Source organism: Delphinapterus leucas, chromosome 6, assembly GCF_059928025.1.
Source record: "Delphinapterus leucas isolate spDelLeu-1000000601 "Yukka" chromosome 6, BTC_Dleu_Yukka2, whole genome shotgun sequence".
NCBI lineage: Eukaryota > Metazoa > Chordata > Mammalia > Artiodactyla > Monodontidae > Delphinapterus > Delphinapterus leucas.
The window spans coordinates 23,288,953-23,304,174 of record NC_143134.1 but is presented as its reverse complement, the minus strand read 5'-3'; the positions used below and the strand labels follow the sequence as shown (position 1 = coordinate 23,304,174).

The following is a 15,222-nucleotide window of genomic DNA, read 5'->3' as shown; positions in this document are numbered from 1 at the left end:
CTGCTGAAGTGCTATCTAGTGTTCCTATGTGCAAGAAGGCTGTGATGTGTTATATAAGCTCCATTCAGGAATGAGTTATGGCACTGTTGGCCATGAGTCCCATGTTAATGAATCAACAATATACATTAAATAAGGTGACTTTACACAGAAACACACATAAAACAAGGTTATGTGTTGATTAGTTAACGAAAACATTGTGACCAGAGGCTCACAGAACCGTAACCCTGTATTTCCCCTAGGAGCAGTTGTTCAGTATTCACTAACTCAGTTTTTGCAGCAACTTTATAGAACACAGCTACTGCAAATGATAGGAATCAACTGTACTTGAAAATGTGTAAAATGCATGTACAAGTTTTTCATTGTTGCATTATTTATGATGATGGTTTTAAACAACCTGAACGTTCAATAGGAGACTAGTTAAATAAATGCTTGTACATCCAGACAATGGAATGTACCAGACAATGCAATGAGGCTGTTTTTTAAAAATGAAAAAAAGAAAACAAATCCTTTATATACTGATTGGAATAATCACTAGTGTAAAGTGAAAAAAAAGACATAGTAAAAAGCTATGTGTACCGTCTGATGACATTTCTAAAAGGGGGGGTGTGCATATGTGTGTGCATAATTGCTTGAAATTGAAAATGGTATCTCCGAAAGGGCACTCAAAGAAACCAAGAACATTGGTTCCTTCCAGGGTAGCTGGAAGATAGAGGTAAGATGGAGGGAGACATTTCACTGTATAACTTTTTATATCTTTTAATTTTATGCCACGTGAATGTGCAGCCTATTTTAAAACTTACTTTTTCTAGTGAACGTAATAAGAAACAAAGATTAAACATAAATTAAATAATTAACACTTGGATAATTCTAGGATAATTTTGTATTCTCCAGTTCTTCGTATCAAACATTTGCCATTCAGAAAGGTACTAGTGCTAAAAGAATATGATAGGAGAGATGCAAATATCATACCTTTCATTTGAATAAGGTTGGATATAGTATTTGTATTTGCTCCTGAAATATTCCTGCATAATATCATCTTGATATTGATATTACCTGTGAAGCTATAAGTAGGTTCTTTATCTTTTCTAACAGTTTGACAACTTGAAAATTGTGTGTTCAGTTTTTAGCACCTACTACACACACACACACACACACTGCTCTGATACTTTTTTTTATATCAAGATACCAAGAAAAGTTTTGGTGTTGTATTATTATTGTGTGGGTTAAGAAAAAAAAAATGGTGGGGGAACTCTGCTTCTGTCCTAGGGTTGTCTGTTATCTGTGTCCTTGATCTGGAATGAGGAATATCAGTGACATGGAAAAACGAGAGTGATGATTGCTAAGCTATTAATAAAAGTTCAGTGGTAATGAAAACCTATAATTTTGAAACAAGTTCAACTCATTTCATCTTGACTTTTCCCCTTTCTCCTATTAAAAAACAAGTGTTTTAATTCTGGATTTGTGTTTTCTATTTTCTTTTTCAGTTACCCTGCAGTTTGTGAATTTTTGCAGAACAATAATCTGTTATCAATAATCAGAGCCCATGAAGCCCAAGATGCTGGGTAAGTTATATTAAAACTGTACCATGACTTCCCTGGTGGTCCAGCGGTTAAGACTCCACATTCCACTGCAGGGGGGCACGGGTTCAATCCCTGGTCAGGGAAGTAAGATCCTACTTGTGGTGTGGCGTGGCCAAAACCAAAACCAAACAAACAAAAACAACCAACTGTACTAAAGAGCACTGCAAAGTTTTTGCCTTTAACATCAAGACAGACGGGCTGTAATTTCTCTTCCAGGTATCGAATGTACAGGAAGAGCCAAACGACAGGCTTCCCGTCACTCATTACTATTTTCTCTGCCCCCAATTACCTAGATGTCTATAACAATAAAGGTAAAGGAGACCAGCAATATTTGAGTTTGAATTTGTGAGTGAGTATATGTGAGCTCTAGTTGAATATGTATGTGCATAGGTAATTTTCTGAATATATATAAATTTTAAATAAGAAAAAAAAGGGTCTTAATTGAAAGAAAGGCCAAGAAACTTAGAATTTGGGCTTCTGCTTGGTTTTCATCTCCTAAGGATTATTGGGCTCTTTGTGAGTATAAATAATGTTACAATAGGTCTGATTTATACTACTGAATCAAAATATAAGAAGAATAAATTACTTCAGGTTCAGGTTAGAACAGTCAGCATAAATTATTGGTTTTGGTGAATTTACTTTATTTATAACAGTACTACCTCAATAAAATGTCACTGTTTGGTGTTTTAATGTCTGTCCGTTAAGCTGTTTTTGCTCTTAAGAAATAATACTGTTAGAATGAATACTCTACAAAAAGTCAGAAAAATCTTCATTTTAGTCCAAGCCCTGCCAGAAACTAATAGTGTGACTTTAGGTAAGTCATATAATCTTTCTTAACCTCAGTTTCCCATAGAAAAAAGATAATTGGATATACACATGCCTTTTGATCCAGAAATTCTACTTCTAAGACTTTTAGTCTATTTTAGTCATTTTTTTAAATTTAACTTTTATGATTCCTAGTTCATAAGTTTTGTATCAGGGCAGTGGTCTACTTAAAAACCTCCTCTGTAACATGCCTCTGTAACTATTTTGCTGTATGACTATAAAATAATAGAACTTTTAAACAAACATGCCAGAACAAATATATCCAAGTGAGTATTGTCCCTTCAAGGTAGTTACCTTGGGAGGTTATACACTTATTCCAACAATGCTGCCCATTGTTCAAACATTTTTGGAACTCCTCTTTTGGCATTGCCTTCAGAGTCTGCGACACATTCTTTTGATTATCCTCAGTGATGGGAAATCTTCGTCCTTTGAGGGTGGATTTGATTTTTGGAACAGCCAAAAGTCATTCGGAGTCAAGACTGATGAATAAGGTGAGTGATCAAGCTAGACGATACCATTTGGGGTCAGGAACAAGGTATGATTATAAGGTAATGAGACTGGTTTTTCTTGTGTTGCTTATAAAATGGCTCTGGAGGCAATTCCAAAAGAGGAGTTCCAGAAACGTCTTGAGTGATGGCAGCATCTTTGGATTAAATATACGGTAAGGCAGCAAGGTATATTGATAAGAGCACTGAGCTAGGAGTCAGAAATCCTAGTCTAGTCCTGCTTCACTTTTAAATTCACAGTTAATGAGATACTTAACTTCTCTGAGCCTCAGTTTGTCCTTAAAATAACTGTGATATAGGCTTGTTGGAGATAAGTTGGAATAATCAAAATGAATATTAAAAGCATTGGTCAAACTATAAATTGCTCTACTACTATAACATTCTACTGTTATTGTGCCTGGTGTGATTACAGCAAAGGACCACACTCATCTGATATATAAGGTCTGGTGTGTTTGTCGTTGGTGGTTTCTTAAGTCTCATTACTTTATAGTCATATCTTGTATATGCAGTTTGGGAGAGAAGTTTAAAAGAGGCCCACAATATATTTACTACTTCCTCTATTTCAGAGTAGACTATGAAATGGCACATCTCATTTCAATCTGTTTTGGAACAGTTATCTCTGAATGTCCTTAGTGACTTGCTGTCCATTTTAAAAAGACATTTCTTTGACTTAAATTCTCTTCCAGTCTTATATTTTCTTTTTGCTACTCGTCAATCTTTCCTGAGTCTTAGCTATCCTATAATACTCTGCTTCTCCCTAACTCCATTCTTTCTTATTTCCTTTTTCCTAATATTTCCAATACATTAGAGACTTAGTTTTTGTTCTCGTTTCCTCCCTTATGAATGGTATGTGCCACTTGTGTTGTCAAACTTCCTCAAGGACAGTGTCCCTAGTCCTCTTATCTATGATGAAGACTTTCCCTTCTTACTTCCTTTATTAACCTTACTATTAAAAGTGTCTATTGAGGGAATTCCCTGGCAGTCCAGTGGTTAGGACTTGGCGCTTTCACTGCCAGGGGCCCGGGTTCAGTCCCTGGTCAGAGAACCAAGATCCTGCAAGCTGCACAGCGTTGGCCAAAAAAAAAAAAAAGTGTCTATTGATTGCCCAGTGGATTTATCAGTGTGCTAATCTGAAACATGTCATCTAAATCAGCAATCACTTTACTAGCTTACTAACTGCCAGTTCATTCTTTGCCATATTCTAATCTGGTCTTGTTCTTGATTATTCCTTTAGTAAACTGTTAAAGTCGCAGTTGATTCTGAGTTTTTTGTTGGCTTTGACATAATTGGTAACATACTTTACCTTGAAACAATCTTATTTTCCTTGGTTGTTTCTTAACCTTTGGCCGGGGGGAGGGGGGCATGTGGCATCTAAAATAATCTCTGGTGGTACTCAGTTATTCACCACACAAGTACCTCTTTTCTTGAAAAAGGCAACTCTATCCCCCTTTCCTTCTTCTCTTTCTTTTACTGTTGTTTTTCTTTCTTGTATATTCTTTAGACTTATTGGTACCAACAGGCATTTCTTAGTTCCACTGGTTACATGAAAGACCTTTAAGTCATGATTTTTAAACATCTCTATTTCTATTTTTGTGTCCACCTCCCACCTCTTTTTCTTGTGTAGATTGAGGGAGTTGTTGAATATTTACATATTCATCTAACCTAAGTAAAATACATATACTTGAAAATAAAGGGACATGTACATTGTAACCAGTATTAGAAGCTTCTTAAAAGCTGAAAATCCTATTTTCATATATTTTCTTTATAATCTATGGTGTACATTTTAAACATCCAGTGACTTTAATTTTGAGAATACTAGACTATCCTGCAATAAGCAAAGAGACAGGAATCAGGAGATGACCTATAACTGTCATTTCTAGAGAACTATTATACCCTATTCTATTTATGATCATAGTAAGAATAATTAAGAGAATAATGCAAACCACATTGCATTCTGGTGATGCAAACTAAGGGATTGGATTTTAAAAAGTTCTAAATATAAAGAAAATCAGTTTGGTACCAAAATATATATATGAACTGGTTAATATTAAACATTTATAGAGTGTGAGCAGTATACTAACTGTGTATAGGAGAGACGGGCATTTTTTCCTTCACATACTGTATGCAGAGATGATTTAATCTACTTTGAACCTTATTAAATTGCTCCAAGTTTACCATCTATCTCTATCCCCCACTATGAATTAATAACTGCTATGTTATAAACTCCTAAAAAGTTTATAAAATCTTTGGCTCTGGCTAATGACTAGGAAAACAGGCTGTGTTCATTTAATGAGAAATGTTTGCCCTCAGAGGAAAGTTGTAATTGTAACCACTTGGCCTATAAAGGGAAATTATGATGAAATTTTTCTCATGTGGAATCTGAGATTTCTATAGATAGTTACTGTGCAAGACCCTTTGAAGTTTCAGAGTTTAGTTTCTTTTGTGCTTTTATTATATATAAGAGCGCTTCAGGTAACTTTGTTTCTTGGGATAATTCTTAAAAGAATGAACTATATAACATGCTTTAAGATTTTCCATCTGTCTTGAATTTATAAATGGAAAGTAAGTTCTTGAATTCTGTGTAATAGGTACACAGCTGTACAAAGTGTACCAGTTGTCATGTCATTTTCCTCTGTGCCAGACTTTCCTCCTTTTTCCTTTTTAGCTGCTGTGTTAAAATATGAAAACAATGTCATGAATATCAGGCAGTTTAACTGTTCTCCACACCCATACTGGCTTCCAAACTTTATGGATGTTTTCACGTGGTCTTTGCCTTTTGTTGGGGAAAAAGGTAAGAGAACTGAAGCATCTGGACCATCAATTGTCCTAACTAGTGACTGAGCACCCTTATATTTGCATGAGTCCCCTGATGGTTCAGAAATGTTTTTCTTAAAGTTATCAGAAATGTTTTCTATTTTCATTGTTCTCTACAAAGATGTTTAAGTGGCGCTTAATTGGTTTTTAAATTGTAATTCTAGTTGGTTATGCTTTTCTTATTCTAAATATCAATTTAAAATAGCTGTCGTCCTATAATCAAGATGTTAAAATAACATAAGTAACAATAAAATAACCATTCCTTCAGTGATTTCTGCAGTGATAAAGAGATTTAAATAGGAATTATTTTTCTTGGAATTTTATTTGTGCAGCTATACAAATAAGCTATGCAAATATATAAGCCTGTTGTACATAGGCCTGGTGGCTTAACTTCTTTGTAAAATGGGAGGAAATCCTTTCATATGTATATCAGTGAAGAAAAGGCCCTGGCAGCAGTCTAATGAGATCAAGTAGTAGTTATGCAATGGAATCTTCAAAGACTCCATACTTTAACTGGAGCAAATAATCTCCCCCAAATCTATATAAACTTGAAGGTCTGCATTTAATGCTGTTCCTTACAGCTACTCTGAATAGCAAAATGACAAATCATTTTTATCTATGTTTATTTAACATGTATGTTTATATATCCACATCATTTTAGAGAAAGTACCTTATTAATTATATAAATTTTGGGTTATTTTGTCTTATCATCTAGTCACAGAGATGCTGGTTAACATTCTCAACATATGCTCTGATGATGAATTGATTTCCGATGATGAAATTGAAGGTAAACTTGCCTTTTCCTCCTTTGAATCAGAAACGAAGAAGTTTTGGTTTTGGTTTTAGTTTGTTGTGAATAATTTTCTTTGTCTAATTAAAAAAAGAATTCTGCTCATTGTAGAAAAAATAAAATTTGAAAAATACAGGAAACCTTAAATAAGAAAAAAAAGTCACCCATAATCCTACCATCTCATAGATATCCACTGTTAACATCTTGATATAAATACTGTATTAGTGTCTTTTTTTCCTCTTTTTTCTTTTAAACAAAAATGAAGTCATGTGATAGTTTCACAAACATTTCCTGGGTTTTTTGTAGACTACTTTTTAATGGTTACATAGTTATCCATGTCAGTCATTCTTTGTTTTATCCAATCCCCTGCTGTTGGATATTAGATTTTTTCCAAATTTTCTTTTAAAACCCCACAGTTTTGAAAATTTTTATAGATAAATCTTTACCTGTTCTGTTCAACAACCAATGTTTATTATATGCCTTGTATGTGCCAGCAATTGTATAGGTCCTAAGCTCTCAAAAAGCTTATATTCTGGTGGTGGGAAAACAAACAAACAATGCATATGAGTCAAATATTGATATGTGGTATGAAAGAAAGGAAAACAATACTAGGAAATGAAAATTAACACTTTCTTGATTATTTCCATAGGATAAATTTCTAGAAATTGAAAATTTGTGTCAATTAGTACTTAACAGTTTTAAATTGGATACAGATGACCTAGAAAAGCTATAACAGTTTACATTTTGTGTGTGTGATACATAGTTCACAGTGTCCTCTCCAATACTATTTATTATAATTTTTATAGTCTGCTGTTTTTTTTAACTTAAATATTTATTTTTATGATGACTAATGAAGTTTTTTTCTTGTGTTTATTGACCACCTTTATTTCTTTTTATGAGTTGTCAATTCATTTATTTTGCCCACTTTTCTACTGTTATGTGCATGTTTGTTTGTTTTTCTTCTTATTGGCCTGTGAGCGATATTTATATAGTTACATTTTGTTGTATACATAGCCAAGTATTTTTTCCCTAATACGTTTCAGGAGGTTTGATTTTAAAGATAGATCCTAACTTATCTGAGAATGCAGAAGATTCTGGAGAGATGGTAGCACCTTAGCACAAACCTCTGACCGTCTCATTCTCCCCAAGCTTATGCTAAGGTGATTCACTCAACTGTTAGGATGAGCTATGTACATAGTGGAGAAAGCCTAGCTTACTTTGAGAATATAGACGAGAGTCCTATACATACTTACGCTTCAGATTCCACATTGAAGGTGCAGAGCAGATGGAGCGTAGCTTGTGTTTACCTTTATGAATGGGATAGGAGATCACTGCAGGGAACCAGGTCTTGAGAAAATAGTGCAGCCATGTGAAAATTAAAACAGAATTTAAGTTAGGAAAGGATGAAATATGTAAGAAATACATCTAGTAAATTTTATATTTAAATCTAAGTGGAAATGGAAATTATTGTGAACTCTATTGTATGTATTAACTCTATTGTGTGTATGTATCCTTGATTATCATAAGGACATGCTTACTAAATTATGCCCAAAGTTATATATGGATATATTTATTGAAGTATCATCTGTAGTAGCAAAAGAGTCAAACAATCTAAATATCCCTCAGTGGAGAGCTGGGTAAATCAATCACGATATATCCATATGATAGATTCTCCACGTGGAATATTATTTCTCTTCTGTAAGCCTCCTTTCTTCTCCCCTTCTCTTCTAGTTAGTTCCTATTCAGCTTATTGTTACTTCGTCATGGAAGATATTTCTGATCTCCCTGACTAGATCCAACACCCCTGTCATGCTCTCATGTCAATGGTGCTAACTTCTTAGCATTTGATAGAGTTGCGATTTTACATTTATTTATACTGTTACAAGATTAATATATTAATGTATTTAATAAGTGGCTTAATACTGTTAAGTCACTCAACAGTAAATTCCCTGAGTGCTGGGACAAAATTCGTTCTTGCTTACCATTATCACCTTAAAGCCAAGTATAGTGCAATGAGCATAGTAGGTAAATATTTGTGGTATGAAGTACAACTATTAAAAAAATAAAAGAATGGAGTAGAGCTGTTGGTGCTGATATGGAGATTGTATTAGATGTTAAGTACAAAAGTAAATGGATAGAATCCTCTTATTCCCATTTTTTACAAGGTATGTGGGTATAAACTGATACAGGATTTTAAAACTTGTTTTCTGAAAGGAAATGAAGAATAACCTTTAGGTTACACTGGTGAATTGAACACACTTCTAATTCCATTCCTTCCTGAAACCACACTAAAACTACAGTACAATTTTGGTTTTATCTAAGTGATATAAACTAAGGATTTTCACTTTAGTAATGCCAGACAGATAGTTTAAAGCAATCCTGACCCTTAAGACAACTAGAAAAGGTAGACAAAATATTTTAAAAAGTTGCTTCAAAGGCATTCAGAAAACTAGGAAAGTAATAAAGAATTACCAAGTAGAGATCTGGAAAAAGGCATAAATCCAGAGAGGTAAGACATTTGGTTACGTATGGGACCAATTTTCTCCTAAAGGCATTCATGAATATCAAAAGAGGGGGCTGAGAGGTTGACCAGCCCTCTTGATAGAAGCTAAAAAAAGTTGGGGTTCATGACTTGCCAAAGATGAATTGAGTGCTGGTAAGCTTCTGCTCATTGGTTTGGGACCCCCAAAGGTTGCATCTATGTAAGAGTAAGGGTGAACTGGAAATAGAATGCCCTGGAAGGGACTACAGCCTGTCTTCAAGTCATTTCAGTCTCTGAAATTTAAATAAGGTAGTCCCAAGCATCTGGCAAAAGCAAACCTCTTTAGACTAAGGTAGCATTATGTAGAACTTTAAACTACTGCAAACTGTCTTTCAAATATAATACATGGCTCACAACCAAAAATAACTAGGCATATGAGGAGACATAACAAAATGAATGAGAACCAGCAGAAAGAGCAAAAAATAAAAACAGACCCTCAGGTTCTCCAGACACTGGCTTTATCAGACCAAACTTTAAAATAACTATTCTAAAAAATAAAACAATGATAACTATTCAAGAACATAAAAGACTAGATTAAAAATTTTGGCAGAGAACTGTGAATTATAAGAAGGGATGTAGCAGAGTTGATAAAGCACAAAAAGAAAGTTCTAGGAATGAAAAATAAAAAACACAGCAGATGAATTAACAGCAGATTCAATAAAGCTAAACAAAGAATAAATGAACTAGAATATAGGTCAGAAGAAACAACCTGGAATAAATCACAAAGAGAAAAAATAAAATACCCCAAAAAGTATACGTGACATGGAGGATACAGTGAATAGGTATCACCTGTGTGTTTGGAATCCTAGAGAAGAGAGAGAGAATGGGGTAGAACCAGTATTTGAAGAGATAATGGATTGAAATTTTTCTAAAACTGACAAGTTAAGCCACAGATTGAAGAAGTCCCCCCAAACCAAAGCAGAATGAATACAAAGAAAACAATATCTAAGCACATCATAGTAAAAGTGCTTCAGGTGAAAGACAAAGAAAAAAATCTTAAAGCAGCCAGGAAAAAAAAAAATTGATTACTTTCAAAAGAGAACAATTAAACTGACAGTAAATTCTCAATGGAAACAATGGAAGCAGGAAACCATGGAATGACATATTCAAAGTACTGAAAGATATTAATTGGTACCTCTAGAATTCTATACCTAGCAGAAATACCCTTCAAAAATGAAGGAGAAATAAGCATTTTTCAGCTATTCTTCCCTTTAAAAAAGGTACTAAGAGAATTACCAGGAGACCCACACTAAATGAAATTCTGAAGAATATTATTCAAACAGAAGGAAAATACCAGACGGAAGCTTGGAGAGTCAGGAAGAAATAAAGAGTACAAATAGTAGAAAATATGTGGGTAAATCAAGTGAATTTAGACCTTATTAAACAATAATAATTTTTGTTGGATTTAAAAGACAATTAAAATATATGACCATAATAGTCGGCAGTGGGATAGAGTTAAAGTGTGTGAGGACGCTATATTATCTGGGGAGAGGAGAAAAGTACCTGTTAACATTATACTTTGATAAGTAAGAGATGCATGGTGTAAGAGTAATTTTCAAGAAAGGAGGGCTGGGCTTCCCTGGTGGCGCAGTGGTTGAGAGTCCGCCTGCCGAAGCAGGGGACACAGGTTCGTGCCCCAGTCTGGGAATATCCCACATGCTGCAGAGCGGCTGGGCCTGTGAGCCATGGCCGCTGAGCCTGCGCGCCATGGCCGCTGAGCCTGCGCGTCCGGAGCCTGTGCTCTGCAATGAGAGAGGCCACAACAGTGAGAGGCCCACGTACCGCAAAAAAAAAAAAAAAAAAGAAAGGAGGGCTTTTTAAAAAGTATGTACCCTTTAAGTTATAGAAAAAATGGCATGATAAAAAAAAAATAACCTAGAAGGCAAAAAGGAGGGAAGGTACCTATAACACTAGGACAAATAGAATAAATTATGTTGATAAATTTATCAGCAACTTCATTAAATGTAAATGAATAAAAGACAGATTGTCCAGTAAGATTTTTTAAAAAACATTTTATGATGGTTTATAAGAGACATCTAAAACATAAAGATACAGAAAATTTGAAAGTAAAAGGAGAATAAATATATAGTCCAAATACTAACCAAAGAAAAGCTGTTGTAGATAGATTAATATTACATGAAATAAATGCTAAAACAAAAATAAGATGGGGAATTCCCTGGCGGCCCAGTAGTTAGGACTTCACGCTTTCACTGCTGAGGACGTGGATTCAATCCCTGGTCGGGGAACTAAGATCCTGCATGCCACATGGAGCAGCCAAAAATTAAAATAAAGTAAAATGAAATGAAATGAATTACCCATGGGTCATATATCACAATTAAAATTTCAAAATATTTTGAACTGAATGAAAATAAAAAGCAGTACATATTAAAACTTGAGGGCAGGCAGTGCACCAGGCAGGCCTGGGTTTGGAGCTGGAACCAGAACCTCAGCAGATGTTCACTGGTTGACAGCAGAGGAGAGGAACCAAGTTGACCTTAAAGCAGCCGGATGGTCAGAATTAAGTGAGAGAGGTGCCATCTACAAGGAGTTGTCTTTCAAATATTGTAATCAGGCATCTGGCTTTATGTCTCAAGTTACCCTACAAGCAGAGAAGATGAATCATCACCAGAATGGTTCAGTGTGTACAACAAGGTCCATATGCCCCTCACCTCACATGTCCGTGGGGGACTGACCAAAAGGGATGTGAAATTAGCCAAGTTTGTTGAAAAAGCAACTGTTTCTGTGTGATTTCTTCCAAATGTATGTAAAATTTTATACACATCTTAGCTGCAGTGTATTTTGAAGGCAATTTACATGAACAAATTAAGTTGTAAATTTAGTTCACCTTTATACCACATTTTGTAAAATCAGTGCTTAAATACAAAATGATATAAATTGAAAGAAAAAAATAGAACAACAAAACTTGAGGGATGCATCTAAAGCCATGCATAGAGGAAAATTTATAGCCTTAAATGCATAAATTGGAAAAGAAGAAAGGTGAAAAATCAACATCTATCTCAGGAAGTTAAGGGAAAAAAATGGATAGCACATTAAACCTAAAGAAAGGAGGTGGAATGAAAGAAAAAATTAAGAGCAGCATAAGAAAACAGAAAATAAAATATAGGGAATTCCCTGGTGGTCCAGTGGTTAGGACTCCACACTTTCACAGCTGAGGGCCCAGGTTTGATCCCTGGTCAAGGAACTAAGATCCCACAAGCTGTGCAGTACAGCCCCCCCAAAGTAAATAAATGAATAAATAAATAAATAAAATATAGTATAGAGGAGCAGTAAAACCAGAATGTACTCTTTTCAAGAGACTAATAAAATTGATAAATCCACGGCAAGACTTATGAAATAAAAAAGATAAAACAGAAATAACCAATGGGGCTTCCCTGGTGACACAGTGGTTGAGAGTCCGCCTGCAGATGCAGGGGACACGGGTTCGTGCCCTGGTCCAGGAGGATCCCACATGCCGTGGAGCAGCTGGGCCCGTGAGCCATGGCCGCTGAGCCTGCGCGTCCGGAGCCTGTGCTCCGCAACAGGAGAGGCCACAACAGTGAGAGGCCCGCGTACCGCAAAAAAAAAAAATAATAATAATAATTAGAACTTGTATTTATCAAAAGACTCTATTTAAATAGTGTGAAGGGACTTCCCTGGCAGTCCAGTGGTTAAGACTCTGTGCTTCCACTGCAGGGGGCATGGGTTCGATCCCTGGTCAGGAGACTAAGATCCCGCATGCAGCGGGGTGGGAAAAAATAAATAAAATTAAATTAAAATTTAAAAAAAGAGTGTGAAAAGACAAGCTATAGAGTGTGAGAGGATATTTGCTACACAACCAAAAAGTGACTCATGCAGAATATATAAAGAACTACATATCAGTGAGATGAGACTTGAACGAGCACTTCACAAATGACGGTATCCAAATGGCCAGTAAAAATATGAAAAGTTATCCAACCACATTAGTCATCATGAAAATGCAAATTAAAACCACAATGGATGATTCTACACACCTACCAAATTGGCTAAAAGTGAAGATGAATAACATCAAGTGTTGGCCAGAATGTGTAGCAACAGGAATGCTCATATACTGAAGTGTAAATTGGTACATCCACTTTAGTAGATAATGCTAAACTGTTATCCAGAATTGAACATATACATACCCTATAACTGAGCATTCTAATTATAGGAATGTACTTAAGAGAAATATGTGCAGCAAAGAGAAATGCACTGGAATATTCACAGCAGCTGAATTCAACATAGCCAAAAATTGGAATCAGCCCAAATGACCACTGACAGAAGAAATGATAAATAAGTTGTGGCATATTCATATAGTGGAATTGTATACAATAATGACAGTGAACTACAGGAACAGGGAAAACATGGATGCGTCTTACAAACATAATGTTGAGCAAAAGAAGCCAGACACAAAAATACGTTATTTGATTGTTCCAATTACATAAAATTAAAAAAAAATTAAAACTTGTACTTGTGGATACATGCTTAAATGATAAAACTATAAAGAAGAGCAAGAAAGTGATTTCAATAGAAGTCAAGAGAATGATTTTCTTTGGGAAGAGGGAGACTAATTATTAGGAAGGGCCCAAGGTGGGGAATCTGGGGTGCTGGCAGGGTTCTATTTATTGTCCTGACTTATTATATGGCCATTTGCTTTTAATAAATCATTGAGTTATACATTTGTTTTGTGTACTTTTCTGTATGTTTATCATACTTCACAATAAAAGAGATTTTTACAAATTTATAAGCCTACAAAAATGTGGAGATTTCTGTAGGGATTTTGGAAGCTGGAAAACAAATGAATTAGTATTACTGACTTGGCTGATTCAAGAAAGCTAAAGACCAGTTTAGTAATGGGGAATACCGAGTTCCAGTACAGAATCCTCAAAAAGCAAAGGAATTGGTAGCCTACACCAGTTGCTAGAATTGGGGACCTTGAGTTGAGGGGAAGAGGGAGATGGGGGCTGAGCTAAAATGAGTAGGTAAAAGCTGTTTGAAAGGCAGCTGAAGTCCTAGCTGCCTCTTCTCCAAGACTGGAGGCTAACCTCTAAAAAGCGTAAAGCAAAGAATTTCTGGACCAGGATACAACTGAGGGCGTTGATACTTTGCCAAAAACAGATGATTTACGTGACCGTATGCAATCTCAGTACTGATACAGAGAATTCCCTAACAAAGACCCACCCTGGTCATTCTGTGTATGTAAAGCTCCAAGTCAGCAGCCCACCTACCAACTCTGAAAGCTTTCTAGTCCCTCATTCTTAATGATGAGCAGGCACCAAGGATTATAGGACTCTTCGGGAAAGTCTCTAAGAGAGACAACAACAAAAACAGCAAAAAGCAACTCAAGTGAACTTGAGATTCTGAAGAAAATATAAAACTTAAAAATGAAAAAACTGTAATATCTCTAGAAAGATATGAGAAGATATTGAATCCATTATATAAAAACATGATGCTCTTATTAAGAGATTTGTAAGCTGTTCATTCTGTCCTTTGTTTTCATTCATTGTTTTCAGCATTATTTGTTCCACAAATAGTATCTTTTTCTTTGTCTAATTTTATTTTCATGATCTATGGGGATAGACCATGTTGGAAAATAATAGATGTGAATTAATGTAAAACTTTTAAGAAATAGAAACGCTCCTGGCAAGAAATCTGTAATTTAATATTCTGTCGTGATACCAAGGATGTCTCTTCTGAGCTGATAAAGATAAAAGCCTGCTTCTCTCATTGCATTTTGCTTTGATTTTTTCTTTTCTCTCTTCCATGCAAACTTAAATTTCTCTTCCCATATTTCTATTTTCATCTCCTTGTTTCTTGGTGTCTCTTCTCCCTGAAGATCACTACATTTCAAGCTATCAGAAAGGTATCTGACCAAAATGTGCTATGAGCTTACTACTCGCTGTCTGTCCCACCACAATCTATTAATTAGACTTTTTTAGTTGTAGTTGAATAATTTCAGACAGGCCCTCCATCCTCCCTTTCTGTTTCAATGTATATGTTTTCTCTGAACCCTGCTGTATGATCCTGCAGGATATTTAGAACTGGGGGGCGAGGAAGGAGAGGCCACATTTCTTAGTTTCTGACGTTTGAATGCGGTCACCTGATGCATGCCTGGACATTGGCTTCTCATGTGTGAGCTGTTTCCTAAAT

The 15,222-nt window shown here is 35.3% G+C and overlaps 1 protein-coding gene across 6 annotated transcripts in view; it reads left to right on the top strand.

The window, feature by feature from the left end:
- Nucleotides 1–15,222, top strand: part of PPP3CC (protein phosphatase 3 catalytic subunit gamma) — a 92,956-nt gene that overhangs the window by 61,098 nt on the left and 16,636 nt on the right. For all 6 annotated transcript variants that reach the window (XM_089912852.1, XM_089912850.1, XM_089912854.1 and 3 more), the window contains 4 exons: nucleotides 1,485–1,562; nucleotides 1,797–1,891; nucleotides 5,577–5,702; nucleotides 6,441–6,512. In XM_089912852.1, coding sequence (XP_089768978.1) covers nucleotides 1,485–1,562; nucleotides 1,797–1,891; nucleotides 5,577–5,702; nucleotides 6,441–6,512 — 371 coding nt within the window. The remainder of the gene's footprint in view (nucleotides 1–1,484; nucleotides 1,563–1,796; nucleotides 1,892–5,576; nucleotides 5,703–6,440; nucleotides 6,513–15,222) is intronic.